Source organism: Neurospora crassa, linkage group I, assembly GCF_000182925.2.
Source record: "Neurospora crassa OR74A linkage group I, whole genome shotgun sequence".
Classification (NCBI taxonomy): Eukaryota; Fungi; Ascomycota; class Sordariomycetes; order Sordariales; family Sordariaceae; genus Neurospora; species Neurospora crassa.
Window position 1 is genome coordinate 2,915,595 of NC_026501.1, and position 16,806 is coordinate 2,932,400.

Here is a 16,806-nt window from a genome sequence, read left to right on the forward strand (position 1 = left end):
AAACAAAGCGGAGTTTCCATGGTCACGTTCGCTGCGAGTCAACAAGTTCTGGAAGAGCTCTGGGGGACAGCCGCCGGAGAATCATAGAGAACAAAATAATCAGGCTAGGCTCGGGCTGTCAGGAACCTACGGCAAGTCGTCGTTTGTCTTCTTGCATCTTGCTGGGTGTAAGGACTTGGAGTTGTCCCTGGAGCGAGACAGGAAAAAAAGATTTGGACTGGAGCAAGCCACGCGGACGTGGCCGAGGATCAATGATGACGAGGATGGACAAGGTGGGGCGTATGGGCTCCAACCCGGACCCGACCCTTGATGTCACGCTTGACGCCGCCCCACTAAATCTTGGCTCTGCGGCTGTCGGCCATGGTGGACAAGCGACGACCAACCAAACCGACAGCGTGCCTGCATTTTCAGAACAGCCTAGCGCATCTCCACACCAAACGGTTCGTCGACGATGATCGGGAAGCAACGACATGGCAGATGGGCTCCAACGAACTTGTAACAGCTTGGGCAGTTGCACCACTTTGATCTAATTTCCATCCATTCATCTCTTTCTTGTCTGTGAGCCACGTCGCATCCATCGGCCACCATGATCCAGTGAGCAAGTCCAGCCCCAGGGGCCAGTCGGTGGCTTGTAGGCTCCGTCCTTTCAGTTTCGTTTCAATGTGCCAGCCGCCAGTGAGTAATGGGCAATGGCTGGCTTGATGGTATGGACAATCAGGGCAATACGTAGTATGACTAGGTAGGTAGGTAGTGGAGGTATGCCGCGCGCAACAAGATCATTTGTGAAGAGGAAAGACGGGAAGGGTGCTTTCCACGGGTTGGCCTGGTACTGCATCCGTCCGTCTTTACACCATTCTCTCGTGACGCACTCCCCGCGCCTACACAGGCTCCTTCTCATTTCGGGTCCCCGAGGTTTCAAGTGTTGCGCATCCCGCCGTGCTACCGAATTTTGGTGTGTGCTCTGCTGGTGGCATCTAGATGCTGCTAGATTCTTTTTCTACTCTCCCGTGCCGTCCAATACAACGTCCCAAGGACGAGCATCACGCATCCACCACCGTTACCCAGGTTTGCGTGATACTCTTTTCTTATTCACAGTCACCTCGGCTCTCGCAATCCGTCTGATCATCGTTCGCACTCCTCATCATTTCGGTTCTTAGTCCTTAGTCTTCAACCCGCCCTGCATTGGCCTCGTGAGCTGGATCAACAAGAAGGCTGGTTCCAACTTCGAAAACTACGGTTCCAACAACAAGAATCATCTTCCGTTGACGACGGCAGCAAGTGAACAACACCAGGCCTTGGTCACTACCGTCTCGATAGTTTTCTCGACTCGACTCGAGCAGATTCTGCAGCCGCCGCCTTTGCTTGACGCTCATTCCGACTTTTCTTTGACCCACCCGTCACGCGCCTGGGCCGGTGGACAATTTCATTATCGACCCGGCGCACCTGCCTCCTTCTTTATTGTGTTTCGTCGATAAAAGTCCCTTCGATTTCCCCACAACTTCAGGAACCCGTCACAATGGCCTGTTGAAGAAGCACACACCAAATACAATAGGAGTCACCCCGCTCGTTCTCCATTCTTGTACCCATGCTGGTCATATTATACGCTGGACGTTGAACCAATTTACACCTCGATTCTCTTCTTCTTTCAACGCCGATAGTGTTGCAGCACTCGCTTTCTGAAGCCGATTTCCTTCCTGCCTCTCACTCTTTTCGATAAACAACAAATTCTACAGCAACATTCAGGCCTTGTCTCTGGAGACAGCACGTCATGAAGACATTTTCACTGAAAGACACTCGGGGCCTTCTGGTTGCCGCTCTTTTTGCCATGGCCCAACTTTCAGCAGGACATTCCTGGCCCGAACAAGTGAGGCGCATCGCGCCAAACGGCACCTTGGTCGGACCACTGGGTTACTCGAGGGCTTACAAACCTGGGGACAATCAGTACATGCTTCTTGACAAACTCGATTCTGCTCTCCTTTATTTCCCAGACAGGGCAGTCCTCACTGATCAAAGCTACAATGTCGACTATGCAATGCCAAAGGCTGCCCCAGGAGATTGGGTAGCTATCCAATACAATGAGAACGGCCACGTTTCGCTCGCAGAAGCACCCAATATCAAGAGGAACTCACCTGTAAATCGGGGCACCATCTACCTATATGGTACGACCAACAACGACCTAGCCGATGTCCGCTTCGCTGATGTTCACCTCAAATGGACGGCTGATGGCACCGGCGGCGATAAGAAGGGAAGGCTCTTGGCTACCAGGCACTTTGACGACGGTCAATGTCGTGAGCCTGTCGACAAATCATCTGGCGACCCCGCAGGCATCAAAGCTTTCCGCCGGGCCAATTACAAGATTCCGCCCACAATGGGAGATCGCCTCATGTGTCAGTCGGACATCAAGCTCCCGGCCGACCTCAAAATTGGACAAGTGTACACAATCATCTGGGTCTGGGACTGGCCACAAACGCACAAGCGGGGCGTCGCCGTCTCTCCTTATACCTTCATCGAGGAGTACAAAGACCCTATAGTGTCAGTTCCCGAAATTTATACCGGAGTTGTCGATATCGAGATTGTCAACCCGTGCGACGAAAGCCTTGGTGAAGTTAAGGGTCTTGGATGCAAGAAAGGGGGCGAGAGTGACGTGCAGTTTGTGGAAACGGACTCCAGCAAAGCTGCTATCCGATCACAGATGGCGAATCTTTTCATGGTCAAAGTCCCCCAGAAAGGGAAGGCCGCGAAAGCTGGCGTTGACTATAACGAAGCTGACATCCCAATGGCTGGTTTGATTGGGGTAGAGGTAGTACCGATTCCCATTTCCAACGATATTCAGGCTAGAAACATGGCCCGACAAAAGAGCATGGCTGTAGGAGGTAACCTTAATGCTCCTTCTGCAACCCAATCTGGAAGCCCACTCGCCGGCGGAGTATTTCTAAGCGCCTCCTCTTCGACCGTTCCCACTCCGTCAGCATCATCTACGCCTGTTTCATCGGCATCTGAAGCATCAAACTCGGCCCCTACTTCGATACCAGCCACTGTATCTCATCAATCCAGTGCGTCCGCACTGGCTAGCACCAACATCCCGACTGAAAAAAGCGGCCAGATTCCCGTCGCCGGAAATACCAAGTTTGTGAAGGTTACGCAGACCATCACCATACCCGCATCTACCGTCTACGTAACCGAGACCACCCAGACTGCTATTATGACTGCGACCATCTACGAGACCGCATACAACCAAACCACGAGCGTTGCCAAGTTCCGTCGCGAAAGAGGCCAATGGGGCTTTGTTAGCAGGAATTGAAGTCCGTTGTTACATCACGACAATGGCCACTGTTCGTAACGTTAGCGGAAAAAACGCGGCCCATTGTGGGCAACAAGCCAATCTTTCGTGTCCTTCTGCCCTTTGATTACAGTTTTGAACAAGGGCATTGTTCGCGCAGGATACCATTCAAATTCAGGAAAGAAAACCAGTGCTTCATTAGTACTAGTCCACGCACTCCTTCACATTCCAATTTTAATGAGGATAAAACATTCTGGCGTTTTGGTTGAGACGGGATATTCATGAAGCATGGCATTGTTGCATGGCTGGTCGGCCGGATTTGACGAAACAAGAGAAAAGAGAGATCTGAAAAAGAGGGCAACCTCGCTTAGGCATAAGTTGAGCCGAGCATTTGGTGGGATCAAGCTGCCATGTAAGGGGAGGAATGAACTTTGCATTGGATCATGGTGATAATGGTGATGATGATAGGACAGGAGTTGTAAAAGTTAGGAAGTCGAGGGAGAGGATAAAGGATCTTGCGGGTTCGGGATCTTTTCTTCGTTTTGTTTTTCTCTGTTTTTGAGGTCAAATCACATTACTTCTCTTCTTCTTCTTGTTATTTTAAGATACCGCATACCAAATTTTTATCTCGCTTTCCATTCCCGCCGTTCTCTTTGAACCAAAAAAGCAGGATAGAGTCACTCGCCTTCCTGATGGGTAAGTATGTTACTCGTATACTTTCTTCTTCCTGTATTTTTCATGGGCTTCATACTACTGTGTAGCTATGCGTCTCGCTCGCTGTAGACTTCGAATATCAAATGTTTTCCTGCCTGTATGATTTTACTTGGACGCTGTTCATGTGTTCTGGCTTGGGTTAGGTGTTATGATGTATGAGATGATGATGATGATGATGATCTGGTTATGGGATTTGAAAATTGACAAGCTAAGTCCACGAGTAATATACTATCTGATATGATAATCCCTGGGTATTGATATCATTGTCTATCTCCGTATTCCGGCCCTACCATCTTCATCCCAAACGGTGCTTTTGTGATCGCCAAGGAACAATCACCGCCCATACCATCAGCCCATCCAATCACCTGTTTCCAAATCCCCAACCCCCCTTTTTACATCTCACCACACTGAGCAATCACCACATCCAGGTTCGGCACGTCCTTACCGCGATATCCAGTCTTGGTGTTCTCCATCTTCTTGACGACATCCATTCCATCGACAACTTTACCAAAAACGACGTGCTTGCCGTCCAGGAAGGGGGTTGGGACCGTAGTGATGAAGAATTGCGAGCCGTTCGTGTTTGGGCCGGCGTTCTTTCCGTTCCTTTCAGTCAGTCTCTCTCTTTACCCTGGGTGGATATGCGATGAGGTAGGTAGATGGTATGTAGAGGGAGGAAGACAGAGAAGGGTAAGCGTGGAAGGAGAGAAAGAGAGGAACGTGTGTGGGGAAAATGGAGTGAATGGAAAGAAGGGAGGAAAAGACTACTCACAGCCATAGAAAGCAACCCAGGCGTATCATGCTTCAGCAAGAAATTCTCGTCCGCAAAGCTCTTGGTGCCGTAGATGCAAGTTGAGCCGGTGCCATCGCCGTTGAGAAAGTCACCGCCTTGGCACATGAAGTTGGGGATCTGTTTTTTTTTCCTTTCCGTTAACCTTCACCACCAGCCCATTTTTTGTTCTCCATCTTTCACACGACGACAGACACAACATGAAGAGGAAAGAACAGAATGAATGAGGAGACATACAATCCGATGGAACTTGCTCCCCTTATACCCCTGCGGCCGACCGAGGTTGTTCTTGCTCTCGCCCGTGCAGAACTGCCGGAAGTTCTCGGCCGTCCTGGGGACTACGTCCTTGAAGAGCTCGAAGGTGATGCGGCCGAGGGGCTCACCCCCGAGGGTGATGTCGAAGAAGACTCTATTTATGTTGTTGAGTTAGTTTACAGGAAATGGATTGCTAAATTTCTGGTATGACAAGACTTCTGATGGTGCGTGATGATTGTAGAGATCGAGGAAGGTGGTCGAGTGGAGGTGTAGAAGTGTAATGTAAACTCTGGGGTTGTTGGTGCAGTGGTGATGGAAACAAGGTGTGGAAATGAGCTGCTTTGGAGTTCAAGCATAAGGGATGGATGCGGCTCGGAAATGGGGGTAAATCCGTTCATGGATGACAAGTTCATCTGAAAACCAAACAACATTCGTTGAAAACGGCATAAAGTAGGTGTTGTGAAATATGAAACATGTTCTCGGAGGCTGATAACACGGAAACTTGTTGACGAATTCAACTAGACGAAGGAGAGACGGGAAGTACATAGGTACTTGATACAGCGCAGGTGCTAACGATCACAACAATAGCTGGGACTTACAGCGGGTTGCCAGAGGCAGGGAGAACGGTGGGTGCCATCTTTTCGGGTTTATTTTCTTGACTTGATTTGAAAAGTTCAACTCGGGGTAGTTCGACTACTATTCGTCGTCGAAATTCCAACTTGGCTGATTTCTTGGGTAGCGCGTGCGAATTTGGGTTTGTTATCGTCGCCGACTGGTGGTTTCGAAGTTGTTTAAGACCACATGGAGTTTTGCGAGGGAGAGCTCGAGTGTTCTACACAATCCTAGGTGCCCCGGTATTCTCGAGTTGTCTGACAGGTGGTTGGCAGCTTTCACCAGCTGTCAGTATTTTTATGTAGGCTGCTGTACCTAACTTCTAGCCATCTTTCTTCCGACACTCGAAAAGTACCAGCTATAGCATAGTGTTATGAATTCATTCGACCGTTTCTCAATCTTGGTTAGAGAGATGGTCTGTCAATCAACGCCCATCAAGCCTTCTTATGTCATAATCCTGACTTTTACAGCTCCTCCCAAAACTAGAACAAAACCGCCCAAAACCTCGGAGTTCTCAACTCGGACTGGGATGGACGGTCGACCTCAGACTTGTGTAAATGTTTCGATTTTGAGCGTTACAGGTGGCAATGTATCGAGAGACGGGACAAGGGCAATACAACTGTCGTGGCACTTTCACTGCGTGTCTCGAGTACAAGATGTAACCTGCAGCTACAAGTCGTAGCCATAATGTAAGTTGATGCGATTGGATCTTGACTTGACCAAGTCCGACGCCTGAAAGTCAAGCTCGTGAGTCAAGTACTGATGATGGACTACCGTCCCCTTTGGGGAGGAGTCAATGCCGTAGATCGCATGCCACAATGAGAACAAATTGTGCAAAATCATACACGCAGCGGTGTCGGCACAGGGGCCTGACGAAATTTTGATATGATCTCTAAAGCTGTCCGAAATTCGCACCTAGGTATTTGTAGACCATACCTCGCCAATCTCTAGAAATACCCATCTGACTTTATTCCCTCCAAAACTCTTTGTACCTTCCTTTCCCACTGCTTCCCTGCTCATCACAAAATTATGATGTCCTTCCTCCTGGGCGCCTTTTTCCTGTCCCTTCTATCCCCTCAGCCATGTACTAACGATGCCAACTTTTCCCCATTCAGACCATGGTGTACCCATATGTGATGATAGCTAGTCTAATTCCACGTCGCGTCAAGTAAAGCTTGCCTTTATAGAGGCAACTAAAGAGAAATAGGAGGGTTATTTCTTGCCAGATGCCACCCCCCTAGTATTATCATCATACCGGCATGGGTTAAGAGGGTATGTATGGCCTGAGAAAAACTTGCTGTCAATCACGAATTCAAGCCCATGAACGGCTACGCAGCTGGTATCTAATCAGGAAGACCCATGTCCCCGTCTGAGAGGGCAACATGGGCATCTTTTACCACTCATATTCCCCATTGGCCTTATGGAAAACATATTCCTTGCCGTTGACAGTCAAGACGCCATCCTTGAGGGTGCACTTCCTATGGAAATTGTTAGTAGCTGCTTCCTCGACTCGTATCACACTTTCATGAAAGAGATGCTTACCACTTATTCTTGACACGCTGCACCTTGTCATACAAGCAGAGCATGATCCAGCCACTAGCCTCATCCTCTTCGTCATCGTCATCCCTTTCATCCTCAGGGTCATCAAGATCCGAGTTGATGGCATCTTCGTCAAACTCGTCATCGTCCTCATCATTTCCATCAAGCTGATTCGGACCACCGGCGGCGGCGGCACGGCGACTCTTGGTGGCGTTACTCCTCTGCTTGGTGGCTTCCTTCAATGGAAGCATCAGGCCGCCTCCTTCCCTCTGTTTGGCTCTTTCTAGGAGCTGGGCGTGAAGCAGGTTGTCGATCTCGACGCGACCCATCTCGACCGGATTGCCATCCGCATCGCGACGCATCATGACACCGTCAAATCCGTCGCTGGAGCCATCTACCTGTGCTCCACCGAGACCGTTCTGCTGGTTGGGAGGCTGCGGCTGTCCAGGCTGCCCAGGCTGCTGTGGTATGCGCTGCTGCAGCTGAGCGGCAACAGTCTGCTGATACTGCTGCTGTGGGCTAAACTGCTGCTGCTGCTGCTGCTGCTGCTGCTGCTGCTGTTGTTGTTGTTGTTGTTGTTGTTGTTGTTGTTGGAGTGGTGGTGGTGGTGCCTGTCCGGGAATCTGAGGCTGTTGAGTTTGCTGGTGAATAGCGTTGATGGAAGCCTGGGCCTGCGATCCGTACCGATTTGCGATGGCTTGGGCAGCCCGCTGGGCAGCCATACCACCACGAGCAGCGTTGTTTCCAGGGTAGGCGGGGTGCATCATGGGCTGCATAGTACCCGGTTCTTGCTTGATAGTAGGCTCATTCGCCATGCCTGGTTCACTCTTGATAGCGACGCCATTACCGTTGGGCTGGCCGCCAGGAAGAGACGGGGACTGAGCGGCCGTTTGTGGACTCAGGGTCGACTGAGTGTAGTTGGCCGTTGGTTGCTGGGTAGCAGCCGCCTGCGCATTAACGGCAGAAGAAGTGTTCTGCGTAGCCTGCGCCGGCGGTGGTGCTTCAGGCTTGGGGTCCCAAGGAAACTGAGCAATGTTGAGCTGGGACAGCTTGTGTTGCCATCCCTATCAAGACACGTTAGTTACATGTTATCAGCAAGGAAAAGGCAGTGCTAGTTTGTGCTGCGTCATGGAATAGGGTGCTCGTGCTTTTGGGGATACAGAAGGCCAAACACTATGGATGCTGTAGAAAAAAAGTTCATATTCATGCGCTCGGGCGGCTTCGGGCTGTCTGGCAGCGCTGGCCACCAGCAAGCGGCACGTGCTGCTGCACTTGGATGGTCCAATCGGAAGCGATGTCATGGGAGAGGGGAAGCCTGACTGGGAACTTAAAAAGAGATCCAAAAGGCCCTGGGTCGCCCGCCCCCGAATACTGCCTGCTCCTTCACCCTCTCTTTGCGCTGCGGAGGCCAAGGTCGCCGCAGAGTCGAGAAACCGACACTTGTCGTCGACACAACGAGTGTAGCACTGACGCTGGAGCTTGCTCGCTCATCGAAATGGCTGCAGAATAGCATAGGGCATAAAAAAACGACAAGACAAAACACCGGGAATCGACATTGTGGGAAGGAAAGATGCGACGCAGATGAGGGAAGGACGGGGAAAGTCAAAAAAGGTTCACCTTTTTTAGTTCTTCCAGAACACTATCGTCGACACCATTCTCTTCGAAGTCGACGCGCACAGCGTTGATCACCTCGTTGATGATGTGCTCGTAAACGGTACCGACAGCCGCGTTGGACATGGTGACTGACTGATTAGAGCGGAGGTGATGGACGGATGTGCGTATTGAGTGCTGGCTGATTGGGTGAGGCTTGCGTGCCTGCTGTTGACGATGCCTTCCTGAGGCGAGGGGATGGACAAGAGCTAATTGCCTGTTTGCGTGGGCTGGCGGTTGCGGCTGCTCGACTGACGGGGACACAAGAGCCTCCAGTTGATACTATGATGCTTGTCTTATTCTTCCACACGATGACGGGGACGCGTTTATGTCAGCAAACCGAAGGCCCTGCTTGCTGCTGTTCTCTCCTTCTACGCCGTCGTCTCTCAGCGCGGACTCAAAAAAGACAGTTGGCGATGTTTTTGTTGGAATCCCAAAGGTCGCGTGTGTGACGAGAGAGATCTGCCAAGATGTTATGTTGTGTGTGGAGTTGGCGTGAGTGAGTGTGAGGTGGTCGGGGACTCGTGGGTTGTGCGGATCCAACGATGCGAGAAGTCGCCGCCTTTTGGAGAGGTTCTCGTCCTTGAAACCTGCGCTCGGTACTTGTTCTTCTTCCACCTTCTCACGCTTTCTGAGTCGCCGTCAGACTGCACTCTAGGAACTCTTTCGTAGTGAATTGTATTACTAGTTGGTAAGGCGCAATATCCAGAAGTGCTCGGCAGTGTTGCAACAGCGCGGATGTGCTGTCTTGATTCACGAGCGGATGGCGCTTCAGTAGGTGTGGTGAAATGGGTAAGTTTAGACTGTCCTGCCATTCCCGCTTTGAAGTTTCCCTGGCCACCCCCCTGCTTAGTCAGCCGGCCGCCAACCTGAACAGCCGGAGCCGCGGCTACTGCCACTGCCGGTCTGACGGCAACGCGCCCGCAGTGACTGACTGCCCTGTACGCTGAAAGCTTGCGCCCTGCAACAGTTCAGCCCTGCAACCCTGCAGCCCTGCAATCCCACTCCGTCATAACGGCCCGAGGACGGGATAGACGTACCTAGAAGCGAACAACATGCCCCCCTGGGTTGTTAGGCACAGAGCACCTGGTGAATCGCTTCATCGCACAGTTTGATATGGGATCAAATCTCTTCACCTGCGCAAATCGTTTACACTGTTGGCTCGTGTAAACAACGGCAGTGAAGCCGCAATTCAGCCAACAGTCCGATACAATCCATTCATTGCTCATGAGGTCCCGCTGGTGATGTACCTTTTTTTTTTTCGACTCTAGTGATACTACATATTCCTATGCCATACAAACTTGAACAGTTCATAGTAGCAAGGTTCTGAACAATTACCGTACAATACCGATCTGACATGATCAGGTACAGATGGAGTATGTAACTTTTGATACAAATTCTCTTGTCATCATAACTTCGTGATCCAGCCAAAATCCTTCCATGTATGTGCCCGCTTCACCCAATGGCCTCGTGCAGGCCGGGCTAGGAACCAAAGCTGTCAAACCCTCCAAAACGCCGTGCTGAAACGACCAAGTAACCCGAGAAAACAAAGCAACCGCTGCCAACCCAAAGTTGACGTCGTTATATAAACAGTAAAAGCGCTTAGCGGATTGTCATCTGCTTCGCCATGGTCGCCTTCGAAGATGTGCCAGCGCCGCTGATACCAGCACCAGAGCCGGCCTTCTTCTCAAAGATCTTCCAGAACTTCAAACTTTCGTCGGCGGCTAGTAATCCCGGTCAGTATGAGCTTCAAATCAGCTATTTTCACACAGACTTCACTTACCAGCTGTGGCGAGCATTTGTCCATCGGGACTAAGACAGCTGTGGAGGACTCGGCTCTCATGAGCAGGAATCTCAACATTGCGGACCAGAGTAGGGTAACTCCAGATGCTGAGCGAATTATCGGGGTAACCGCTGGAGCTCACAATTTCGCGATAGCGAGGGCTCCATCGGAGACTGGTAACCTGGGAGCCCGTGTCGATGCTGTTGACGCGTGCACCGGAAGTGGTGTTCCAGAAATGGATGTGACGATCGTAGGCACCTCCACCAGTGGCCAACAGATTGATGTTCCAGGGGCACCAGGCGAGAGCCTTGACGGCAGCTTTATGGTTGGTCTTGGTGAACTTTGGAACAGCAAGGGACCGGGCATCCCAAATCGATACAAGATTGTCGTTTCCGCCGGTAGCAAGCTGGGCGCCATCAGACCGCCACTCGAGGCCGCAAACCTCCGATGTATGCGAAACCAGTTCAGCCACCTTGTGCTCGGCGATACGGACATCATGGTTGAACACCAAACCGCTTCGTGCACCTGTCGATAGAAGATGCTTGCTCCAGCCCATAACACCAACTCGACTGTCATGACCAAACATGCTGCGAATCTTGATGCCTTCGGCAACATCCCAGATCTGGACCTCACCGGTGCCGAGTCCCACGCCCACGTATGCTCCATCACCTGACCACTTGACGCTGCTCACGTACGTATCAGGAGAAGTTTCCAGCAGGCAGTTGACAGACCCCTCATCGGCCGACCAGACATAGACGTTCCGTTCCAGGCCAATGGCGACCTGGTTTCCCGAGCTCCAGTCCAAGAGGTTAAGGTAGTAGTCGTCAATCAAACCAGGAGCATCAAGGACACGCTCAGGAGCTGTAGCGACGCGGCGTCGGAATTGTGCGGACGAGTTGGCGGCCTTCAAAGGGCGATTGTATTGCTGGCGGAGATCGATGGGTTTGGAGGACTCGGGAGGAGCTGGTTTAAACTGCAAAATTCGAGTGTTGACGTTCATTCCGCAGGCATTAGCCAATGAGTCTTGATACGCGACGGTGTTGGGAGATGGCCGGGCGTATGTCTCGGCCTCATCGTCATCGAGGAGCAGGGAATCGAATTCAAGCTGCTCAGTAGCATCGTCTGCAGGAGTGGCGAGGACTGTCGAGTTGGACGATTCGCCGTTCCTGGACTTTGGCCGCTTCTGATCCCGCATGTTGAGCTTTCCCGAACCACCATTGGCAATAGCCGAGCTTGAGCCTCGGTTGGGGATGAAGCGATCGGCATTAAGAGCAATGGTCGTCTTGATCGGCTTTGCCTTGATCTTAGTCTTCTTCGGTTTCGGGGTAGGTGCTGTCTGAGTTTGTTCTTGCGCCTGAGCGCCAGTGCCGGTGAGCGTGAACTCGGATACGCCAAGCTCGAGAGCTTTCTTGGGAGTCGACGCTCCGCGAGCGATATTGGACTTGGGCGAGTCCCAGTTGGTCTTGGTTGAGGCCGCTCGTGCAAGCTGCGAGCTAATGTTACCAGGGTAGACCGTCTTGGCAGGTGCTCGCTGGCCATCGTTGCTCGTCTTGTCCTTGTTAAAAGGCGAAGAGTTGACGTTCGCATTATGATGAGGAGAGGGGGTCAAGGGCACACGGCCGCCCGCGGTGCGACTCGAGAAAAGACCCGTATGGGACTTCTTAGGTGTCGTGACTGATGGAGTAGCCATGTTTGTTACTGTGACCATAAAACAGTAGGTATGTACCACTATATCAACAAGCCATAGTTAGCACACTAAGCAACACATATAGGTATATTTCCACAAGGTGGTGGTGCTTACCGTTTAGGGGGGTTGAAGGTGTCGAGGAGTTCCGATTAACCGAAAGAGCTCCAAGAGACTCAAGTTAATGGCTCCTGGAAGGTTAGTACGTTCTGATTGCGGATGATCGGCTAAGTCGGAGGGTTCCTTGGACGAGATACGTCTCAAAGTCGGCGGGTCGATCAATTGACTGCAACAGCAAGCTGATCTAATGGACTTGAGGAAGTCTGCGTTCAAGGATATGGCGCGCTGCAAAGTTTTGTCTTGAAGGTATGATTGCTTTATGCGAATAGTTGCAAGAAAGAAGCAGAGGCTTGAGGAGAGCAATCAAAGACGGGCCAAGAGGCGCAGAAGTGGTTTTCTTGCAGCGTGGAATTGTGGTTGTGATGGATTGGAAGGAGAAGGCGGGCCGAATATTAGTTTACTTTCAAAAGGACGACCTGTTTTGTCTGCACAACGTGGTTGCCATGGTAACGAGTGGCAGCTGGCGGGCTGCCACCCAACGCTTGGACAAGAGGCGGTAGCAGCACACGCTCCGCAAGGCCCTCCGCCGCAGCCATTCTTGGCAAGATTCCACTTCACGACCCGCCGCAGGCATCTCCAGGTCCACTTCCCTTTGAACCAATTCACCCCATCAAGGTGGATCCATTCAAAACGTCGTTCCCCCCCCCAGGCCCGGTACATTTTGGTATCCACTGCTCGTGCCAGGCCCGCTCGCTCCAGGTCGTCCCGTCCTCCAGAAGGACCACAGTGGAGTTCAGTTCCGTTTCCTGATTGCCGCGTTGCGCTGCCCTGCGCATGATCCTGTCGTCGACGACAAGCACGAGCCGGTCAGCATGGATCGATTGAACTGAATGAACACCACACAACCTCGCCTGCCTGCGATTCATATTCATCTTTAACGAATAGGTATTACCCTGCCATTAGTCACGAGACCTGTGTCGCCGTTTCTCGACCTTTCGACTGTACCAAGGACGAAACGACCAAGCCAACTTTTGGGCGCCATACTTAGCATGTGGGATTAGGTCAACTGCGATAATCAAACGCTTCACGCTTCATGCTCCATGCTTGAAAAGCGCGACAGTCCACGAAAGCATCCGTCAGATAATCAACCTCCAAGACAGGCAACAGGCCGACAGGTGCCAAGGAATCCGCAGCTATGGCGCACCCTTCGACGCCCGCAGGACACTCTCCCTCCATCTTTGGAGGACCAACCCCAGTCATGTCCGGCGCTGGACAACCTTCGATCCCCTCCTCGTCCATGACGACTTCAACTCTCACACCAGCCTCGGCTGCCTCTTCTACCAATACCTACATTATGCCAAACTCTCCCTTCAAAAACCGTGGTGATGGGTACCGTCCCAAAGTAACACGGACTCTCGGACAGCGTCCTGCCTGTCTTGTCAACGCATCCGTCACCTACTGCGGCAACAACCAAATCTACGCTTTCGGCGGTTTCGATCAATACACAGACGAGGTCTACAATCATGTGCTAAGACTGGACCTGGTCAGTCATCAATGGAGCCTGGTTGACAACTATGGCGACATTCCCGGTGTTCGAATGGGTTAGTGTTACTTAGTCCCATAATGTCTTTTATTTCTTTCTGCTTCTCCTCTACTCGAACCTAGTTGACTTATCTCTTCGGTAGGCCATACTGCGACCCTGTATAAGGGAGACAAACTCTTGGTGTTTGGTGGCGAAAACGAACACAGAACCTATTTATCCGACCTCATAATCTTCGATCTCAAAACCGCACACTGGACCCAGCCACAAGTGACAGGACCAATTCCCAAAGGTCGCGCGCGACATGCGGCCGTTCTACACCAAGACAAGCTTTTTATCATTGGCGGGATTACGGGTCACGACAACTACGTTCTCGACGACATCTGCTACTTGGACTTGAAGACGTTCACTTGGTCAAGATCCTGGCGTTTTGTGGGCCGGTTCGATCATTCAGCATATATATGGGGTGAAAGGGTATGGGTATTCGGGGGTCTCAGCGAGGAGATGGACAAGGTTAGCGACATCTGGTGGCTAGATCTCAAGGGAAGTCCGGCATTCGATTCACCCCCACAGATTGGCTCGATGGACCGCTCCGGTATGGCTCGAAGCGCCATTTCGCCAAGGCCCTCCTACCCTGCAGCACAATCCCCGATTGTTGGGTCGTCTGGGTATGCCGCAAACTCGAGGACTGCGCAAGTCAACCCTCCGTCGTTCCATCTCAAGACCTACGCTCCTCCTGCACCCGGTGCTGTTTCGGCTCTCAAGTTTGTCAACGGTCCGAACGTGCCATCGCAGGGACAGGGTATTCATTTCCATGTCTACTCGTCAGGTACCCTTCTGGACTTTGTTACACCAGCGGCGACAATCTCGTCCAAGGAATGCTCATTGTCTGCTCTCGATCTGGGGTCTCTCCGATGGCAGAAGTTGGCCGACGGCCGGGAGATATTCAAGCCTGGATATCGCTGGCACTATTGCACCATGAACGAAGACGGCACCAAGGCCTGGCTACTTGGGTGTCCCACGGAGCCGAATGTACTGGATCATGGAGGTACTGGCCTCGAGGAGTACTTGTCCGATATCATGGAAATTGATCTGCGCCGGTACGGGTTCTTGGGAAACAATTTTGCCCCTGAACCACGCGCGGACTTCACACGGCCATCTTCTCGAGCGCGTCATATCGAACAGCCGTCCAAAGGGCTAGGATGTGATCTCGCCAAACTCTTCGACCAGCCTCCCGAGACCGGAAGTGGCACGGATTTCATCGTCACAGCTCTTTCTCGCGAATACGATGAGGACGAGATCATAGGCTCTGCGCTCGTTCACACTTCCGACTCGATGGACGGTGATCAGACCTGGCTGTCGCCGGATGCGCCCACGTCTCCGCCAATTCACGTTCATCGACTGATTCTTCAGGCGCGCTGGCCACACTTTGCACGCCTATGGTCGAGCCAAATGGCCGAATTTCACACGAAGAAGATGCATATCCCTGAGCCCTACAGTGTTGTCAAGGCATTCTTATACTATCTATATACGGACCGTATCGACCCGGGATCTGAAGAGGACGAGAGCATCACGGCCGACCTGTCAGACGTGGCCGGCCTTCTTGTCATGTCCAATATCTATAACATTCCACATCTTCGCCTCCTTTGCGTAAATAGATTGGCGAAGGAGCTTGACGTGGATCACGCATGTATCATCTGGTACTGCGCCGGCATGGCGAATGAAGAGTGGCTGCGGAAACGGGCTGCCACCTTCTGTATGACGCACTGGGGCAGGGTTGTACGCACGCTCGGTTTCCAGAGGCTTCCTCGGGCGGCTCTGGTGGAGCTCTCGCAGGAAGTTGATATGGAAGGCCGTGTGGTTGGCGGTGACGAGCTTGATTTGATGGTGGGGATCGATGGTCGTTACCACGACGGAGGGTCTGGCTCGTCACGGCGTAAAGGGAGCATTAGTAGCAACCATACGCAAGTGCTTGAAAGCGAGCTTGATGAAGACGAGGGCATGGAGATGTCATGAACAGCTAGGTTCCGCTTTCTGTCACGGCAGAGGATGTCTTTTCACCTCGTCGTTATTCTCCTCGTCATTAGATTTGTTCCATACACAAGCACGGACTGGAAAGAGTGGCTAGTTGGACAAAAGGGCGGGCCTTTAGCACGACGGGAATCGGCACTGAAGGGGTCGCAGGCCCGCTAGATGTGTTAGGTCCCTAGTCAGGACTTTGGGTTGAGGTATGACCGATGTGATGGATAGGATAGGTTGGGCAGACTTGGCTTTTCGTGCGATGAGCTTCTCGGCCATCCTTTAGTAAGGAGGCATTCAGGAAACCCAATGGGATCGGGGAAAGATGCTTACTATTCCACAGAGGCATTGCAAAGGCGTTGGCGTAATTGATGGGTATTCATTGTTAGCGTGCATGTAAGACTGGTCGTTTCTCCTTTCTGTCCTACGGCTAGTAGTGTCCATATTGGCAATCCGAACTATTATTCGGACATTCATACGCACTGATCTGAATTTGAGGTTGGCTTGTTGATTAGGTCTTGAAAGAGAACAGCATCGAGCAATTACAAAACAACCGACCTTGGTTGCAACCTGCCAGAATCATCGATATACCGCACCCCCTGAACTTGGAAGTTGGCGAGCTTAATACGTTGACGTGCAAGCATTTCTCAATCCACCATGTTAAGGAACAATTATACTGCGTACATCCACGTTTTCCTTTATCACAGCTTACATCATGCTGATGTTCGTGGAGTGCAGACTGCAGAGTCGTAAAAGACGAGCACGATGCCCAGCATGCAGCTGACCATGCTGGGTCGGTACCTACCTACCATACATAAAGTGTCCATGCAGGCAGTGTTACCCGCTAAAATGTTGCCGAGGTTCACAAGCCGTCCGAAAGCGA

At 51.7% G+C, this 16,806-nt stretch overlaps 5 protein-coding genes across 5 annotated transcripts; 2 read left to right on the plus strand and 3 right to left on the minus strand.

The window, feature by feature from the left end:
- The first annotated feature begins 852 nt into the window (after positions 1–852).
- Positions 853–4,088, plus strand: NCU02613 (hypothetical protein). The gene has a single exon (XM_959923.2). It carries the CDS (start codon positions 1,769–1,771, stop codon positions 3,299–3,301), a length of 1,533 nt encoding a protein of 510 aa, XP_965016.1. The 5' UTR covers positions 853–1,768; the 3' UTR covers positions 3,302–4,088.
- Positions 4,089–4,139: 51 nt separating this feature from the next.
- NCU02614 (peptidyl-prolyl cis-trans isomerase H) lies at positions 4,140–5,850 on the minus strand. The gene is made up of 4 exons (XM_959924.2): positions 5,636–5,850; positions 5,019–5,190; positions 4,764–4,901; positions 4,140–4,587 (listed from the first exon to the last, which is right to left on the minus strand). Exons 1-4 carry the CDS (start codon positions 5,671–5,673, stop codon positions 4,387–4,389), a joined length of 549 nt encoding a protein of 182 aa, XP_965017.1. The 5' UTR covers positions 5,674–5,850; the 3' UTR covers positions 4,140–4,386.
- A 642-nt stretch (positions 5,851–6,492) lies between these two features.
- On the minus strand, positions 6,493–9,617 carry NCU02615 (hypothetical protein). The gene is made up of 3 exons (XM_959925.2): positions 8,805–9,617; positions 7,191–8,251; positions 6,493–7,126 (listed from the first exon to the last, which is right to left on the minus strand). The coding sequence occupies exons 1-3, from the start codon at positions 8,922–8,924 to the stop codon at positions 7,042–7,044; spliced, it is 1,266 nt and encodes a 421-aa protein (XP_965018.1). The 5' UTR covers positions 8,925–9,617; the 3' UTR covers positions 6,493–7,041.
- A 453-nt stretch (positions 9,618–10,070) lies between these two features.
- Positions 10,071–12,801, minus strand: NCU02616 (WD-repeat containing protein slp1). The gene is made up of 3 exons (XM_959926.3): positions 12,422–12,801; positions 10,621–12,348; positions 10,071–10,561 (listed from the first exon to the last, which is right to left on the minus strand). Exons 2-3 carry the CDS (start codon positions 12,326–12,328, stop codon positions 10,440–10,442), a joined length of 1,830 nt encoding a protein of 609 aa, XP_965019.2. The 5' UTR covers positions 12,329–12,348; positions 12,422–12,801; the 3' UTR covers positions 10,071–10,439.
- Positions 12,802–13,020: 219 nt separating this feature from the next.
- NCU02617 (kelch repeat-containing protein) lies at positions 13,021–16,620 on the plus strand. Its single transcript, XM_959927.2, has 2 exons — positions 13,021–13,965; positions 14,050–16,620. The coding sequence occupies exons 1-2, from the start codon at positions 13,560–13,562 to the stop codon at positions 15,918–15,920; spliced, it is 2,277 nt and encodes a 758-aa protein (XP_965020.2). The 5' UTR covers positions 13,021–13,559; the 3' UTR covers positions 15,921–16,620.
- Positions 16,621–16,806: the final 186 nt, after the last annotated feature.

Coding starts and splice junctions, on each gene's coding strand:
- NCU02617 (XM_959927.2), top strand. CDS start 13,560: ATGGCGCACCCTTCGACGCCCGCAGGACACTCTCCCTCCATCTTTGGA. Junction 13,966..14,049: donor CATTCCCGGTGTTCGAATGG/GTTAGTGTTACT, acceptor TCTCTTCGGTAG/GCCATACTGCGACCCTGTAT.
- NCU02614 (XM_959924.2), bottom strand. CDS start 5,673: ATGGCACCCACCGTTCTCCCTGCCTCTGGCAACCCGCT. Junction 5,191..5,635: donor CCTGCCTCTGGCAACCCGCT/GTAAGTCCCAGC, acceptor CAACATAAATAG/AGTCTTCTTCGACATCACCC. Junction 4,902..5,018: donor GGAGCAAGTTCCATCGGATT/GTATGTCTCCTC, acceptor AAAAAAAAACAG/ATCCCCAACTTCATGTGCCA.
- NCU02615 (XM_959925.2), bottom strand. CDS start 8,924: ATGTCCAACGCGGCTGTCGGTACCGTTTACGAGCACATCATCAACGAG. Junction 8,252..8,804: donor TTCTGGAAGAACTAAAAAAG/GTGAACCTTTTT, acceptor GTGTCTTGATAG/GGATGGCAACACAAGCTGTC. Junction 7,127..7,190: donor CAGCGTGTCAAGAATAAGTG/GTAAGCATCTCT, acceptor CAATTTCCATAG/GAAGTGCACCCTCAAGGATG.
- NCU02613 (XM_959923.2), top strand. CDS start 1,769: ATGAAGACATTTTCACTGAAAGACACTCGGGGCCTTCTGGTTGCCGCT.
- NCU02616 (XM_959926.3), bottom strand. CDS start 12,328: ATGGTCACAGTAACAAACATGGCTACTCCATCAGTCACGACACCTAAG. Junction 10,562..10,620: donor ACAAATGCTCGCCACAGCTG/GTAAGTGAAGTC, acceptor CGGGATTACTAG/CCGCCGACGAAAGTTTGAAG.